This window comes from Geospiza fortis, unplaced genomic scaffold (assembly GCF_000277835.1).
Source record: "Geospiza fortis unplaced genomic scaffold, GeoFor_1.0 scaffold112, whole genome shotgun sequence".
NCBI classification, from domain to species: Eukaryota; Metazoa; Chordata; class Aves; order Passeriformes; family Thraupidae; genus Geospiza; species Geospiza fortis.
The window spans coordinates 7,708,459-7,722,492 of NW_005054298.1; the positions used below are offsets into that span (position 1 = coordinate 7,708,459).

The 14,034-nt window shown below is 46.9% G+C and overlaps 1 protein-coding gene across 1 annotated transcript in view; it reads right to left on the reverse strand.

Moving 5' to 3' along the window:
* LOC102044945 (TGF-beta receptor type-2-like) overlaps positions 1–13,710 on the reverse strand; it is a 30,342-nt gene extending 16,632 nt beyond the window's left edge. The window contains 1 exon segment of the mRNA XM_031056234.1: positions 13,484–13,710. Coding sequence (XP_030912094.1) covers positions 13,484–13,535 — 52 coding nt within the window. The 5' untranslated portion in view covers positions 13,536–13,710.
* Between the last annotated feature and the right edge of the window lie 324 nt (positions 13,711–14,034).

Genomic DNA, 14,034 nt, shown 5'->3' on the forward strand with positions numbered 1-14,034 from the left:
TGCTCTTCTCCGTCCATGTGTTTTACACTGCATCTTTATCTTTGTAGGAGAGGTAGAGCAGACCAAACGGAGCTGGAGAATCTTAATATCCCAGTTTTTGCCTCTGCAAGGCACAAGCCACTGGCTCTCCCAGGAAATCCATCAGTGTTACATTCGGATCAGGGGACCAACCCTGAGGATCAGGGCTCCACCCTCAGGTATGTGGTCGCACATGGTCCAGCATAATAAATACCGCATTTGGCAGAGTACAGTATGGAGCAAGGAATGAGCCAGAAATGTTTCCTGGTGCATAAAAAAGGACTGATTTTGATTGTGTTAGACACCAGTTCTTCCAGTGCCAGGAGGACATGCAGTATGCATTTCTGGTTTGCTTGGACCTTCTTCAAACAGAATGGTAACTGACTTACTCTACCGCTTATTTTTCCTTTGTGAAAATATCCCTTTAAATTCAGTGTTTAGCAAATACTGCTTAGTCCCATCACAAAGTAAATTGGGTATGGATCATAACAGCAGGCTCCTCCAGTCTCTTTCAGATGCTTAAATTACATCATGATCTAACTTCACCCAGGGGAGGGACAAGCTCCGCAGATTGCTGTCCGTCCTTCTGCTTTGCTAATCTCCGGTATTTCTCGGGTGCCTTTCACAAATTTTCTGTGTTTCAGCACAACGGCTCTGCCTTTGGGGTGAGGGGATGTTTTGTGCTGAGGTACCCCAGCATCCAGCAGCATCCAGGCAGGCTGGAGTGCCAGGGGCCAGCGAGGAGGTGCCTGGCACTCGGCAGGGAGAATTTGGCCAGAGCAGTTTCTCTTTGATTTTGGTCAGTTGATGTCTGGGCGAGGACAGGGGAGTGCACCTGGCCCTGCACTCCCCCACCTGCCCTTGCAGCCACTTGTCTGCTCCATCCACTCCGACCGGGTCTCGAGTTTCTTTCGCAGATTTCTCTTTCTGTCCCCCAAAGCTGCTCCTGCTGGGACAAGCCCTGCTCCAGCCCTTTGTGTCCCTGGGTCGGTGTCCAGCCTGGGGGCTGGCAGGGGCAGCCTGTGCCACAGCCTGGGATGGCTGGGCCAGTGGGGATGCCGGTGGCGGGGGGGCTGCAGGGGCAATTATTTGCCATATTGTGCTCTCGCTTGTGTTTAAAAACAACAACAGCTCAACTGACTCATAGGTCCTACGGTCTCTGAGTCATTTTTTATTTCTGGATTTCACAGCTCTGCCCTTTGCAATGAGGGGAGTTGCATGCTCACACACACACACACACACACACACACACATCAAGTTCACATTTGTTTTTCCCCTACAAAAAACAAAACGATTTCCATACCATTAATGAAACAGAAATGATTTGACTTCGCGTACCCGGGCTTTTATTTTCCATTGTATAAACTCTGCAGATGAAATAATGATGGTTGTAAAGTAAACCTCTCTTTTTTTTTTTCCTTTCCCTTTCCAGGCAGCCTCTTTTTGAAATAGCAATAGGGAGTCACTTACAGACTTGGCTTGTGCTGCGCCTGTAGTAATTAACCCCTTCATGCCTGGCTTTTCCTCTGTTGGAAGTCAGCCACGGCGTGGGTGAAGGCATCAGCAGGTCTCCTCTGGGACTAGAAGCAAAGCGGGGGAGCAGAGCAGGCAGGAAAATGTGGGAAAGGAGGCCAAGGGCTGCTTGCTCTAGGCAGAGCAGTGGTGTGTGACTGGAGCAACACACTCGTGGGCTGGACAGCTTTCCTGGGAGAGCCAGAGTGCTGGCACTGCAGGGCCAGAGATACCTTCAGTCTTCCTATGCCCCCCACTTCTTTTGGGTTTAAATCAGCACTACTGTTTTGTGTTCAGCCTGGCAGCCCCGTCCTGGGTCACCTCCCTTCCTTCCCACTCCCCAGGGACCACCAGTGAAACGCTCTCTCTCCTCCCCACACCACTGCAGAAATAATCTGTGGTAAATAATTAATCACCTAATCTTGCTCTTTTTGTTTGCAGGGCCATTGTGATTTTAGGAAGCACTCAGGGGAGCGTTCCTGGGGTGAGGTAACACCTTACACAGCAGAGAGCCAGCTGGAGCTGGGTGCGTGAGCACAGCCTGCCTTGCCCCCCAGGACGGGCTGAGCTGCCCTCCCCACGAGGCTGTGAGCTCTCCTGATAGACCCTCACCATCACACACAATCTGTCTGTCCTCAAGGCCTCCACACGTGCCACAAGCATTTTTCCTAATCACATTTATCATGCATCAGCACCACCCTGCATCCCCCCAGCACTGGTTCAGATGCTTCACTGATGCATGTCCTGGGCGGGTTGGTGACACTGACTGAGTTACTGTTCCTCTTCCCAGACTGGGTGATGTGTTTTATATTATTTCTCTTGGATTTATTAAGCATTATGTAACTGGCTAACCAATCCCGCATGCGATGCAATCGTGGCTGATTTCATGTCAGTGGAAAGTAAACAAAAAAATTGCTCTGAAGTGGCTAAACTGAAATTCATTTCCACATGCAGAACAATTCCTGGAGGATCTTTCCCATCTCCTTGTGGCTAATTTGCATCCAAGCTCTCATGCAACCCATTAGAAAAGAGTTATGGAAAAACTGCACATAGAATATGACAGTGTGTTACAAGGAAAAATTATTAAGATGAAGTTTATTTTACTTAAATATTTATAAGTAAGTTTGTTGATTTCTCCTGTGCCTTGAAATGTTTGACACTTGCCTATTTTTTTGTCTTTCAGCTTAGGAACTCAAAATGTAAGTTACACCCCAAAGAAAGTTTGGCTTTAAAGTTTGAAAAACAAGGCAAGCCAACCCTGCAGTCCTGAGGTGCCGAAGCCCAGTAGGACCTAGCCCAACATGACAAGGAAGATGTTCTGCCCTTGCTGAGCTTTGGAAGCACTGTAAATACAGGTGAGGCAAAAACTATGCCCCCATTAGACTCTGAACTCAAGCTCTTTCAGGAGAACTTGCTTTCCCGTGTCATGGACAACATCTTTCCCTTTAATGCCAGTTTGCATCCAGAGACATTGAGCAGAGGATGGGGGAACGTGGAATGGATAAAACAGTAGTGGCTTTGCACTATTTAATTTGTTTTTCTCAGTATCTTTGAAACTTTCAGCAATGTTTGAAAATGATGTGTCTATTTCTGGATCCACTTCACTGAAATATCAGTAAAGTTGGTGGCTGGGGCTTACCTCGTTGCATGTTATTTGCATTATTTTTCAGTCAGTCCCTGAGGCAGCCAAGCACCTGCTTCAACTGGGCAGGAAGCTAAGTCCAATTAGGCTGAAGTGCGGTATTAGACCTGGCTGGGCTCATGGACCATGTAACATCATTTGCCAATTGCTGGGCTGGAATTTGAACATAAAGGTGACTCCAGCTGTGACCCAGGGACAGATGAGGGCGGTGAAGGGGCAGGATGGGACAGCCCTGAGGGCAATGCTCACCGCTCCATGCAGGTGGGCGAGCTCACAGCTCCATGCAGGTGTCACCACTGCAGCTATCCTTGTGCTGACTTGCTAGACGAGGAAAGCTGTCCTAAAACAAGGAGAAAACTCAAAAATTAGGGGTTGTCCCCTCTGCTGGAGGCTAGTTTACTCCTTTGTGAGATGAGCAGGGATGCTCTGCATCCTTCCTTGAAAAGACAGCTTGAAGGAGGGTTGAGGATTAGAACAGAGGGTTAGCACAGGAATCCCACATATTGCCCAGGACAGCAGCTTGAGAGTGGGGTTTTTTTACTCCCTATCTGCTGGATATTGCGGGACATTGTGTAATTATGGTCAGCACCTCCAGAGCCATGACCAGGCCAGGCCAAAGCTTCCCTGGCAGACAAAAGCAGGTGTGAGTTTGCCTGGTAATACCTGTACTCATCCCTTTAGGCATTTTTCAGCCGCTGGGCTATGACTGTCAGATGAGGGGAGCTATGACACAAACCAAGTTTTGCAGCCATCCTGTGTCTGAAGGTGCAACCTTGTTTGACAACAAGTCCCTTTCATTGCACCTACGTCCCCATTTCTTTCTTGTTCCTATATTCTGCTGTCCTTTCCACCCTGTTATATTGGAAAACCCTAGAAGAGAGCAAGCCAAGCCAGCAGCACAGCCTGAAGTGCCTGGGAGAGAAAAAAACCCCACAGCCAGGGGTCAACCCAAGAGAAAACCATGGATACAGTGTGGGACCTTCACCAGCATCACAGCATGGCCCCAGTGCCACAGCAACTCCCTCCAGCCCTGACAGCACACGGGGGAACGTGCCACCCCTCCTTGTCAGATGGAAAGCAAAGCAACTTATTCAGGGTCTGAGGAGGCGGGGAAATGCAGAATTTCAGCAGTTCATAAGTAATTTTAGCAGCTCTGCCAGCACCTCTGCTTATCTGGGGCCTTGCAGGGTAAGGCAGTGCATTATCAGCACATCACAGCCTGGGGCGTGTGGGCTGCCAGTGGGGTTTGCAGAGGGCTGAGCTGGCACATCCCCAGTGGAAGTTGCCTTCTAATGATTGGGGATTTGCCTGCCATGCTTTCACAGGGCTCCGAGATTTCAGCCCTTTGAAGAGCACTTTGCAGTGATTTGGTTCTGACTAAATTCTTGTCTTAAAAATAAGTCCATTCTCCCACCCCCCACCCTGCTGGGGAGCAGGAGTCACTGCCTGGCCACGCTCGGGTGGTTTGAGCTCATCCTGTTGCAAATTGCTGCAGAAATTGCTGAGCATTTCAGAGCACTTTTAGGACTGAGAGCTGCATGGCAGAATGCAACAGTCAACCAAACCCAGTCTGCTGTTGCTGTCATTTTTTTTGCTCCTGTTTCTGCAGAGGCACCAACAGTCTACCCTATATCCCAATTAACTGCAGCTTCTGCAGCTCATTCTCAGATGCAGCAGTCGTGAGTTCCCCCTTTTACACAGAAAAAGCAGCAGCAACCAACCAAGAAGCAAAAACATGTGAGCTGCCAGTCGGTAGCAGACATTGCTCTGCCTAAACTAATGCCGTTCAAGTAAAACTACTGTGCAGCACTAAGTGTTTTTTTTACAATTATCATCATATTATGCTCTGGAATTCAATTTTCTGTGTATTTTTCAGGCTCTGCATGAATCCTGGATTTCCGTGAATAGATGGAATTGAAATGGAAGGATACCATCCAAATAGGTAAACACGTCAGAAACATTATCTGGGTCACATTTGGGCACCAGGGTTTGCTCTGTTTTAAGTGCAAATGGGTTACTGGTGATTTAGATGAACTTCCTGAGGAGTGTTTGAAATTCCTGGCACACATTTGGTATCCCATCTGCTGGAAGGTCTTTGATGAGCCCACAAGGAGACATTGGACTGGAGCTGCTGCTCCTCATCTCTGGTTGGACTTATGATTGACCAGTTTGCATTTTTTACATTTGTATGACTTTGATTCCCAAGGAGAAAAAGGGCTTGCAAGGGACTGTGTCACAAGCTGCTGGAGCAGAGGTGTTCTGTGAACTCTCCATCCATGTGCTGTCATCAGCTTGTTCCAACACTGTCAGCTCTTTATGTCTGCTGAAATCATTATGTAGAGTAGAATTTTGCCCTCGTTTAGGCCAGCTCTAACAGTAATTAAGTAATTTGTTCTGGCAGAGGGAACTTGAGGCTAGCTTGGGTTACAGATGCTAAAAACCCTCTGCCTTCTCCTGAAGTGTGCCATGTTTAGCACATAAGTAGATGGTGTCTTCTTCTCTTCCATGCCCTTCTTCACCTGGTAAAAAAATCTTTTAAGGAGTTTGTGTTGTAACTTACCAAAATGAACCGCCCAGTCGGGTTGAATACAAATTGAATATTTTCCATTTCTTAAAGCAGAAGAGAGCTATGGCAGGAGGGCAGGGGGACCAGGATTGGAAAGGAATTTTTTCAGGAACAGAACCAAGAGTCCTGTTGACAGAGCTGGAAGTGCTTTTTCTTTGCACATAGAAGCAACAGGAGCTTATGTGTCTTTGCAATGCCTCTCAAGAGATCCCCCTTGCAGGAGAAGGAGAAGGTTCCCACAAGACCCAGTCCCTGGGCAAAGCTGCAGCACAGCTCCAGGGAGACTCAGCAGCTGGAGGAGATGAGGTTCAGGGGCCAAAGCTGCTCTTCCAGAATGGAAGAAATGACAAAGCAGGGAATGTTTTCTATTCCCCATCTTCTGCTCCACAACCTCATCACTTTGCAGGAGTGCCTTGTCTTTTCAACTCCGTGGCCTACCTCTGGACACCTCCTGAGACATGCCACAATCTGGATATGCTGAACAGTGCTTCTGCCCAAGACCACAGCCTGTTGCAGAGCTGGTACCCCTGGCAAGGGTGAAAGGAAGGCTCGGCTGTGATGATGCTGTTCTACAAACAGGTGAGCACAGGGCACATATACAAAACCACAGTAAATGTTTGCTGAGACCTCACCCCCAGGCTAATAGTTTCTGCCTCTGGTGGGAATGTCTGCATTTTCTCCCACTGAGTGCCTTTTGGCATATTAAAGGCATGGCAGGAACTGAGATCCCAGGGGATCCATTGGTCTTATTTCTGTGGATGCTTGTACCCTGGGTCTATTTGAAGAAGGATGATTCATTCAACTGCTTGAGCTTATGGGTCTGTGTGTCACTTCCCACTGTAAGAAGAAGGGTCTTCTTTGCTATCATGGACTGGTTGGGGCTAATTTTGGGATAGATCTAGCATGGAAAAAATGCTTTACGCAGCAAGACAGCAGCTGATTTAGTTTCTTCCATGCTGGATGCTGGTGTTTAGAGTCTCCAAGGCAGGAAGTTTTATCAAGCAACATCAAACAGATGTTACTCATCCTGTTCCAGCTGCATTGACTGGCAACCTGCTCAGTCAAACACTCGAGGGGGACACAGGCGTTCATTCTGCATGGACAGCAGTTTATTTAACAACCCACCTGGAAACAGCAAAGGATCTTTTAAAAGAAATATCTGTACCAGTGCTCATTGCAAATGCTCCAGAAGCTCTTGTAGTCACAGCACTCACAAGAACCATTTCCAGGAAGGGGCCTGAGTTATCCTCCTGATTTTGCAGGTAAAGTGAAGAAATTTTTCTCTGGGCTTTCACACCTGCTGGTCATGGTATGAATCCACATTGGCAACATCGTCTTTTGATGGGGTGCACTATGAGCTATGGCAATGCAGGATACAGCTAAGAATTCTGGTTTGGGATGGCTGAAAGGAGAATGGATCAGTATCAAAATCCCAGGGTTTTCCACTGTTGATCTAAAGAAAAGGCCCCTCTTAGTGGCCAGGAACTCCAGCAGATATCTCTGAATCTTCCAGATGCAAAGATGTGTGTTGTTCCCAGAGGGAACATCTTCACAGGGATGTTGCAGGAACTGAAGAGATTAGGAGAGATTTTTTTGGATAGTGGGGCAATATCAGACATCAGTGGGTGTCAGCTCAGGTGATTGCTTCAGGGCTCTGGCCTGCCTGGATCCCAAGGCAGGGCAATAACCCAGCCCTGTTTGCTGGCTGCCATGGCTGTGCTGGTTCCCGTGGCTGGCACAAGCACATCTGTGCTGCTTTGTGTGCAGGGTGTGCATTAGGGGGTGTGTGATGGTCCTGGAGGTCTGGACTCTCCAGCTCCAAGGCATGGCTAAAGGACTTGCCATCGAGTGCTGCATGGGCAGGACAACAGCTCTTTGCAGGCTGAGTGAAGGCAGTCTGGAATTTCCTCCAGAAACTTCACAGCTCACTAACACTGAGTCTGGAGCCAAGGTGGAAGTTGCTGGGGAAGCTTTCTTTGGACATCTCCTTATCCAGAAAGACTGGAGTTTTGGGTCCAGTGGAGAGTAACAGACATGGAGCTAAAGGGAACATCTCCATCCACAGTGTGGGAAGGTGAGAGGTTTTCCTGCCAGCAAAATGTGTCCGATATGATGCTGCTTCAACTACTTTGAGAGTTGTGGCCACTTTGAGAGGCACAGGTGGAACTGTAGCACAGAACCCAGCAAAGTGGCATTCTGCAGCTGCCACTGCTGGATCCCCACCTCAGCCCCCCACTACAGCTGGAACTGCCCACCAGCCCCCAACTACAGCATGTCCAGGCTGATTGCTTCAAATCACTCAGCTCAAATAGTGATTAGATCCTTCAAAACCAAAAAAATCTTGAATAGCCCTGTGCAATCCAGGGTAGCACTTGGGTTTAGGCATGTCCTTGGGCTGCTGGAGTCCACATGGGCCATAGCCCTGGCAGGCTGTGGTCACAGCTGGATACATAATGACCCACATGCCATGATGAATTTGCTGTGGTGTAAATCATCTGTTATTTGTTCCTGGCTTATCAGTGGGAAGGAAAACACTGCAGTGCAACAGCTCCATGAAAGTTTAAGTCTTGGAGCCTCATAATTGGTAGGAGCATGGGCTGCAGAGGGGATTGCATGATAAGAAGGCTCTCCCACTTCTAAAATTTTGACAGTTACCAGAAGCTGGCAGCAGAGTTTCAACCCTACATGGGATGTAACAAAAAGATTAACCAACTGAAGAAGAAGAAATATGACTCTGATGGACACTACAGATCCTTTCCAGAGGCAGGATCACAAGAGTTGACTCTGAATTCAGGGATATGCATGCAAGCAGGGCCAAGCCAGCTTTCAGCTGCTCCTTCACTTCCCCCTGAAGATCCCTAAGGAAATGTTATCCCACAGTCGGGGTCCAGCACGGACATAATGTAGGTTTGATAGGGCAGGCAGCCATCAGTGGTGTTATCTCCCTTCTGCATGGAGGCCCCTTCCAGCGCGAGGCTTTCACTTGGCACACAGCGCTGAACTCGGGATGTGAAAGGAGCAGAGTGTGTGGGAGCTGCTGATTTTGTCTCCTTGGTGGGACTGTTTTTTTTAATAAGAGTATCAGATGTTGCGCTTCCTTGAAAACATGACAGTCTATGGGAGAGTTCATTAGTTTATGGCAAGTTGCAACACTGTGGAGCCTGGCTGAAAGCAAATGTTATTGCAAAGAGTTATCACTAAGGGGAGAGGAAAACAATGTCCTGAGGAAATAAACTCGACAGAGCAAATCACAGAGCAATATAAAGCTGCAGAGTACAGGCAGTAGAGCGGAATTCTTTCTCAGAATAAAAGGCCCCAGTCACCTGTTTTTAATGCCACTGTTTACTTTCTGCATATTCAGTGAATACGTGGGATACATCTGTGCAGAACTCTGTCTCTAATGGGAATAACAAGTATCATGATTGCAGCTGGCTGAACTTATTTACTACTAGTACACAAAAATGTCTTTGGGGCCATCATTAAACAGTGATAACAGCAGTAAAATACCAGGAAACATCAGTTTTGTGTTGGTTGTTGGGGTTTTTTTGTTAGAAAATTGTGGGGTTTAATTTCAATTTGTACCGAATATTTCAGAAAGTATTTCTTTCCTCAAAGCCCCCTATTAAAATGAAGAGTGAAGCTTTACTGATGGTCAGCTATGCCAATGACTAGCCTGTCTCAAGTCTGAGCAAAGCTCGAGGTGCAAGGGGAGAGGAAATACCAGTTTTCATTCATCTCACACAGCAGTACACTGTCACTCTTCTTGACCTTCAGTTAATCTAATTCACACCAAGGACTGAAACCGTAGCATCAGATTTGGAGGTGTGTAAAAGTGAATTGAAAATAAGACATCACTTTCCTTGCTGAGTCTCATGGCACTTGCAACATTGCAGAGCACTCCAGTTCTGCATTGTCAGGGTTTTTCTTGTCTCCCATTTTTATTTCCTAACTGGAGAATTTGCTGCAACTTTGTTCTTATTTAGCCTCATGGTAGGATGCACAAGTTTCTCCTTCAGGGAGCAAAATCCTGTGCCTGCTCCCAACCCAGCTATCTACACCAGGCCACTGTGGGGTTATGGTAGCCCTCAGACCTTTCTGAGGGTGGTAATTTCCTCCTTTATTTTGGCTGTATTAAATCAATTTGACATGGATTGTCATAACCAGCCCTGCAGCCCTGTGTCCTGGGGTGGGCGGTGCCCAGCTCTGCATGCTGCTTAGCCTGGGAAGAGAGGTTTGCTCTGCTGCTCTGGCTTCTCCTTGGATCTGCACAGCTCCTTTCTGCAAATGCCTGTGAAATGGAAGGTGACTCTTCCTTTGTCTTTTTCCTTCCCTTGTCCTCTCACTGTTTGACCCAGTGTTCCTAAATTTTGCATGCATTGGTGTTGGGCTGCAATCCCAATAGAGTCCCTGTCTGAGGAGCAGGCTGGCATTTTGGTGGCACTACAACCTCTGGTTTTAGCTCTGGTGACCTCAGAAATAAGAGGCCAACTTCTTGAACAAGCTGCCTGAGGAGCCTGGGATAGGTCAGAGATTTCTTGGGCAGATCAAAAGCCAGAGATGCTTTTCTGACAGCCCTGGAGCTCCCTGTCCTGATTTATGAATTCTATACGCTCTATATATTTAGCTGAAGAGGCTCACTGGGGGAACAGTTTTTGCAAGCAGGAAAGAGAATGTGACTTCAGAAAGCTACCATCTATCAGGAGATAACTCCTCAAAGGTACTCTCTGTACAGCCATCAACCATGGCAAAGGGAACCCAGGAGACTTGGCAAAAAAAGTCAGGATATTTCAGCAGACCAGCATTTTTAACAGGAGACCTAGTTATGGGGAAGCAGACTCAAACCCCAGGAACTGGGAGCTCTGGACTTGGGGTAGCAGACCTGCAACCTCACTTCATTTCAAAAATCTTTCTCTTTTTTGGAACCTCACCAGAGCCCAAGGGGTACAGCTTGCTCTCCCTTGGTAAGTGCTATGTGCCTTGGCAGACTTGGAGTTTCATATCGTCTTCTGCAGGTCGGATGCACAAAGTCACTCCCAGGCTCCCGGGGCTCTTCACAGCCCTGAGAGCTGCTGTCACACCAGTGACACTTAGCTCATGTTCTTGAGGCAGTCTCCACAGGTTAAAGGGTTGTGATGCTTTGCTGTGCCCTCTGTGAGATGAGGCTGAGCTCAGCCCCTTGCCTGTTCGGATGTGAGCCCTGCTCCTGACAGATGGAGCACAAGGGATAATTTCCCAATATTCATAGAAAACAGGGCAGGAAAACTCCCAATTCCTACTTTTAAGGCCAGGGTGTTTCCATGTGCACAATACAGTAATCCTGCTATCAAATCTGTAGTTTCTGTATAGGTTATAGATTTCCAAGCAGGTAGTCTTGCAATCTTGAAGGCTTTGAGCTTCCACCACATCCCAAGACTGAGTAACTAACTACCTGCTGGAACAACTTTACTCTGTTGTGTCTCATTTTAGCTTCCAGTCTGCACATCTTGTTTTATCTCTGTTCCACAGAAGAGGAAGCCCTCTGCCAGAAAATGTTTTCTCAGGACCTGGCTGTACATGGCCAGCTCACCTCCCAGCTCTCTCCTGACCAGCCTAAAGACACTGAAAGGCTCCAGCTCCACCCCCTGTATGACAGTTTTCCAATTCTGAATAATGCTCATATTTTTTTGTCCAGGTAAGTCCAGGACTGCACCAGCTCTCTGTCCTGGAAGGATTTTCTGCCCACCTGTGTGAGGGTTTGTGTTCGCAGTGGTGAAACTACAGCTCCTGTCTGCTGAGAAAGCCATGTAAAAATGCTGCCCTCCAGCAGGCACTGCCATTGAGGAGAAGTTTAAGGGTGGATATTTTGAAGCCTTGGTAGGGCTGGCCATGGAGAATTAAGGAAATCCAGTAGCTGAATTTCAGTGTTCCGGGCCATGTTCTCTGTGGCAAGTCTTAAATCTCTGTGCTAAGAGGATCAACTTTGCTGCTGCTACCAAGCCAGAGCTGTCACTCTTTAAAGAGGCTTGATGAGTGGTATGATTTGTTGTTTGAAGGACAGCTGAATGTGCATATTCTGTCAGTTTGGGGAATTTGAGGACCTAGCTCTTCCCTTCTCTTTTAATGTCAATGTGAAGTGGCTTCCTTGGGTACTTTTACTTTCTCAGAATGACTGTTGGGTCAATCTTAACACTAAATGCAGAGGAAGTGGATGTAGTCCCAGAAAACATCTATCACTGGTGAGCTGAATCACAGATAACAAGCCTTGGCTTATTTTTTTTACCCTGTGCAGAGGCAAATTTTGTCATCATATCACTCATATAACCTTTCAGATGAACTTAGTAATGGTGATATGTTTTGGTTTGGCTTCTTTCAGATTAAAACCTTGCCTTTCAGAAAAAGGAAACCATAAGTTAAATAAGTCCAAAATTAGGTATTTCTGAAGGATAGTTAGTGGTCTTCTTTCTTACCAAAAACAACCCAAGACTGTGCTTTAAATAATAACTTGTAGTAATTCCTGCTCCAAATGTGATTAAGTTGGCAGGATGTTATCAGTATAGCATCCTACATTTCAAACCACACTTTGGGGTATTATTTACAAAAATGAATACTATAGATCTCCATAACTTTGAAAATCAACCAGGTACTCTGTCCTAAATGTCCCCATCTGGTTCCCTCTGCTTCAACAGTTGCACCCATGGTTTTGTTTGCCTACACACACATTACTGACAATCATTCTTTTATTCCTTGGTCTTGTAGATAGGGGGACCCATGTAAACTGAGTGCAGATATAGATCCCTGCTCCCAGTGATTTCATTTGGATGCAAAAATACTGGAATTATAATCTTCCTCCTTCATCACTTTGACCAAAAAGTGATTTTGGTTGCATTGAAATTTCCATAGCAAGGGCATCAGGTCTGTGTTTGTAAGAGTTCACTTTTAAAAGTAGTGTCCATGCAAATATATAAATATATGCTTTGTAGGGTTATATGCCTGTATACACATACACAGACTGTGTATATACAGAAAGACACACACACACATACTTAGGAGATGTGTATATAACACTCACTTATATACAAATCCATTCCCTGTTATGAAACAATCATCAAGATATAAACAAGAAAAAGTTAAACCATGGATGGGCACATTTTCAAGTGCTGCTGGAGAGTTTTATCTACAGTGCTGAAGAAGTGCTATCAGAACTGAAACAGGGCACTTATTACAAAGAGATCTTTACGTAAGTGCTGGAAAGGTTTGCCGAATAACCAGATGTTGTTGCAAAGACACTTCTCCTCCCCCTCTCCCCACTTCTTTCCTCCTTTAATAGTTCGATTAATTCTGCGCATAAACCAGGGCTGATAGAAGTTCTAAGCTGCAAACTTCACCACATCTGGACACTGTCGAAGCCAGATTGTTCAGCGGTGCACTTCAGTTGCTTTTAATCTCCCTCAATAAAATAAAAACTTCCAACAAGTAATGCTGACCTATATATATTTTTGCACTGTAAACACTGACATCTGCGAGCTGCTCCGAGCAGAGCACTTTCCACCAGGCAATCGCTCGCCCCTCGCCATAGGAGAAATACACAGCTCATGCAGTCGTAGCAGAGTATTCAACTAAACTCTCTGCTATTTCCAATCCTCTGGCTAATTGCTGTCAGGGGAGAAATCAAAGATTAGCTGTTTTGCTGGAGGAAGGAAAAATAAACGACCTCTCTGAGTATGTTGCTTAAAACATTGCCTGACCAGAAACATTTTTCTACTCACACAAGGAGAGCAGCAGTAAGGGAAGCAGACCCGGTCTCCTCCAGTGCCCCATTTCTGGATCCCACTGGCAAGCAGAAGCCCAGCTTCACGGCAGTGACCAGCTCATCCTCGCTCGGTGGAGCCAGTCTCCTGCGCTCCTGCTGTCAAGCCCGGAGCCCCTCTTTGCGAGGCTCCCGGCTCGGGTTTGCCGGGAAGGCGGATCCAGCCGCTAAAGCCCAGCTGTGCGTGGGGTCCGCCCAGGAACTGCAGTTTATGAACAAGCTGAGCCTGACTCTCCCCTCGAAATATATACAAATATGAGAGGGGGGGTTGGGGAAAGAAGCCAGGCTCTGAGAAAAAGAGTTTGATTTCTTTTTCCCCCCCGATGTCAATGCGGAGCTGCTCCTGGCTCCATACCAGCCCAAGGATCTTTGAAGGGGACCTAAAGCCTGCTGCATGAATCTAATCAAAAAGGCATGGGTACTCCTGCATGAGTCTTTCATCTGAGTAAAGCACGAAAGGTAATGCCTCAATATGCTGAGCTGCCATTAATTCACTACTTTCCCCCTGTA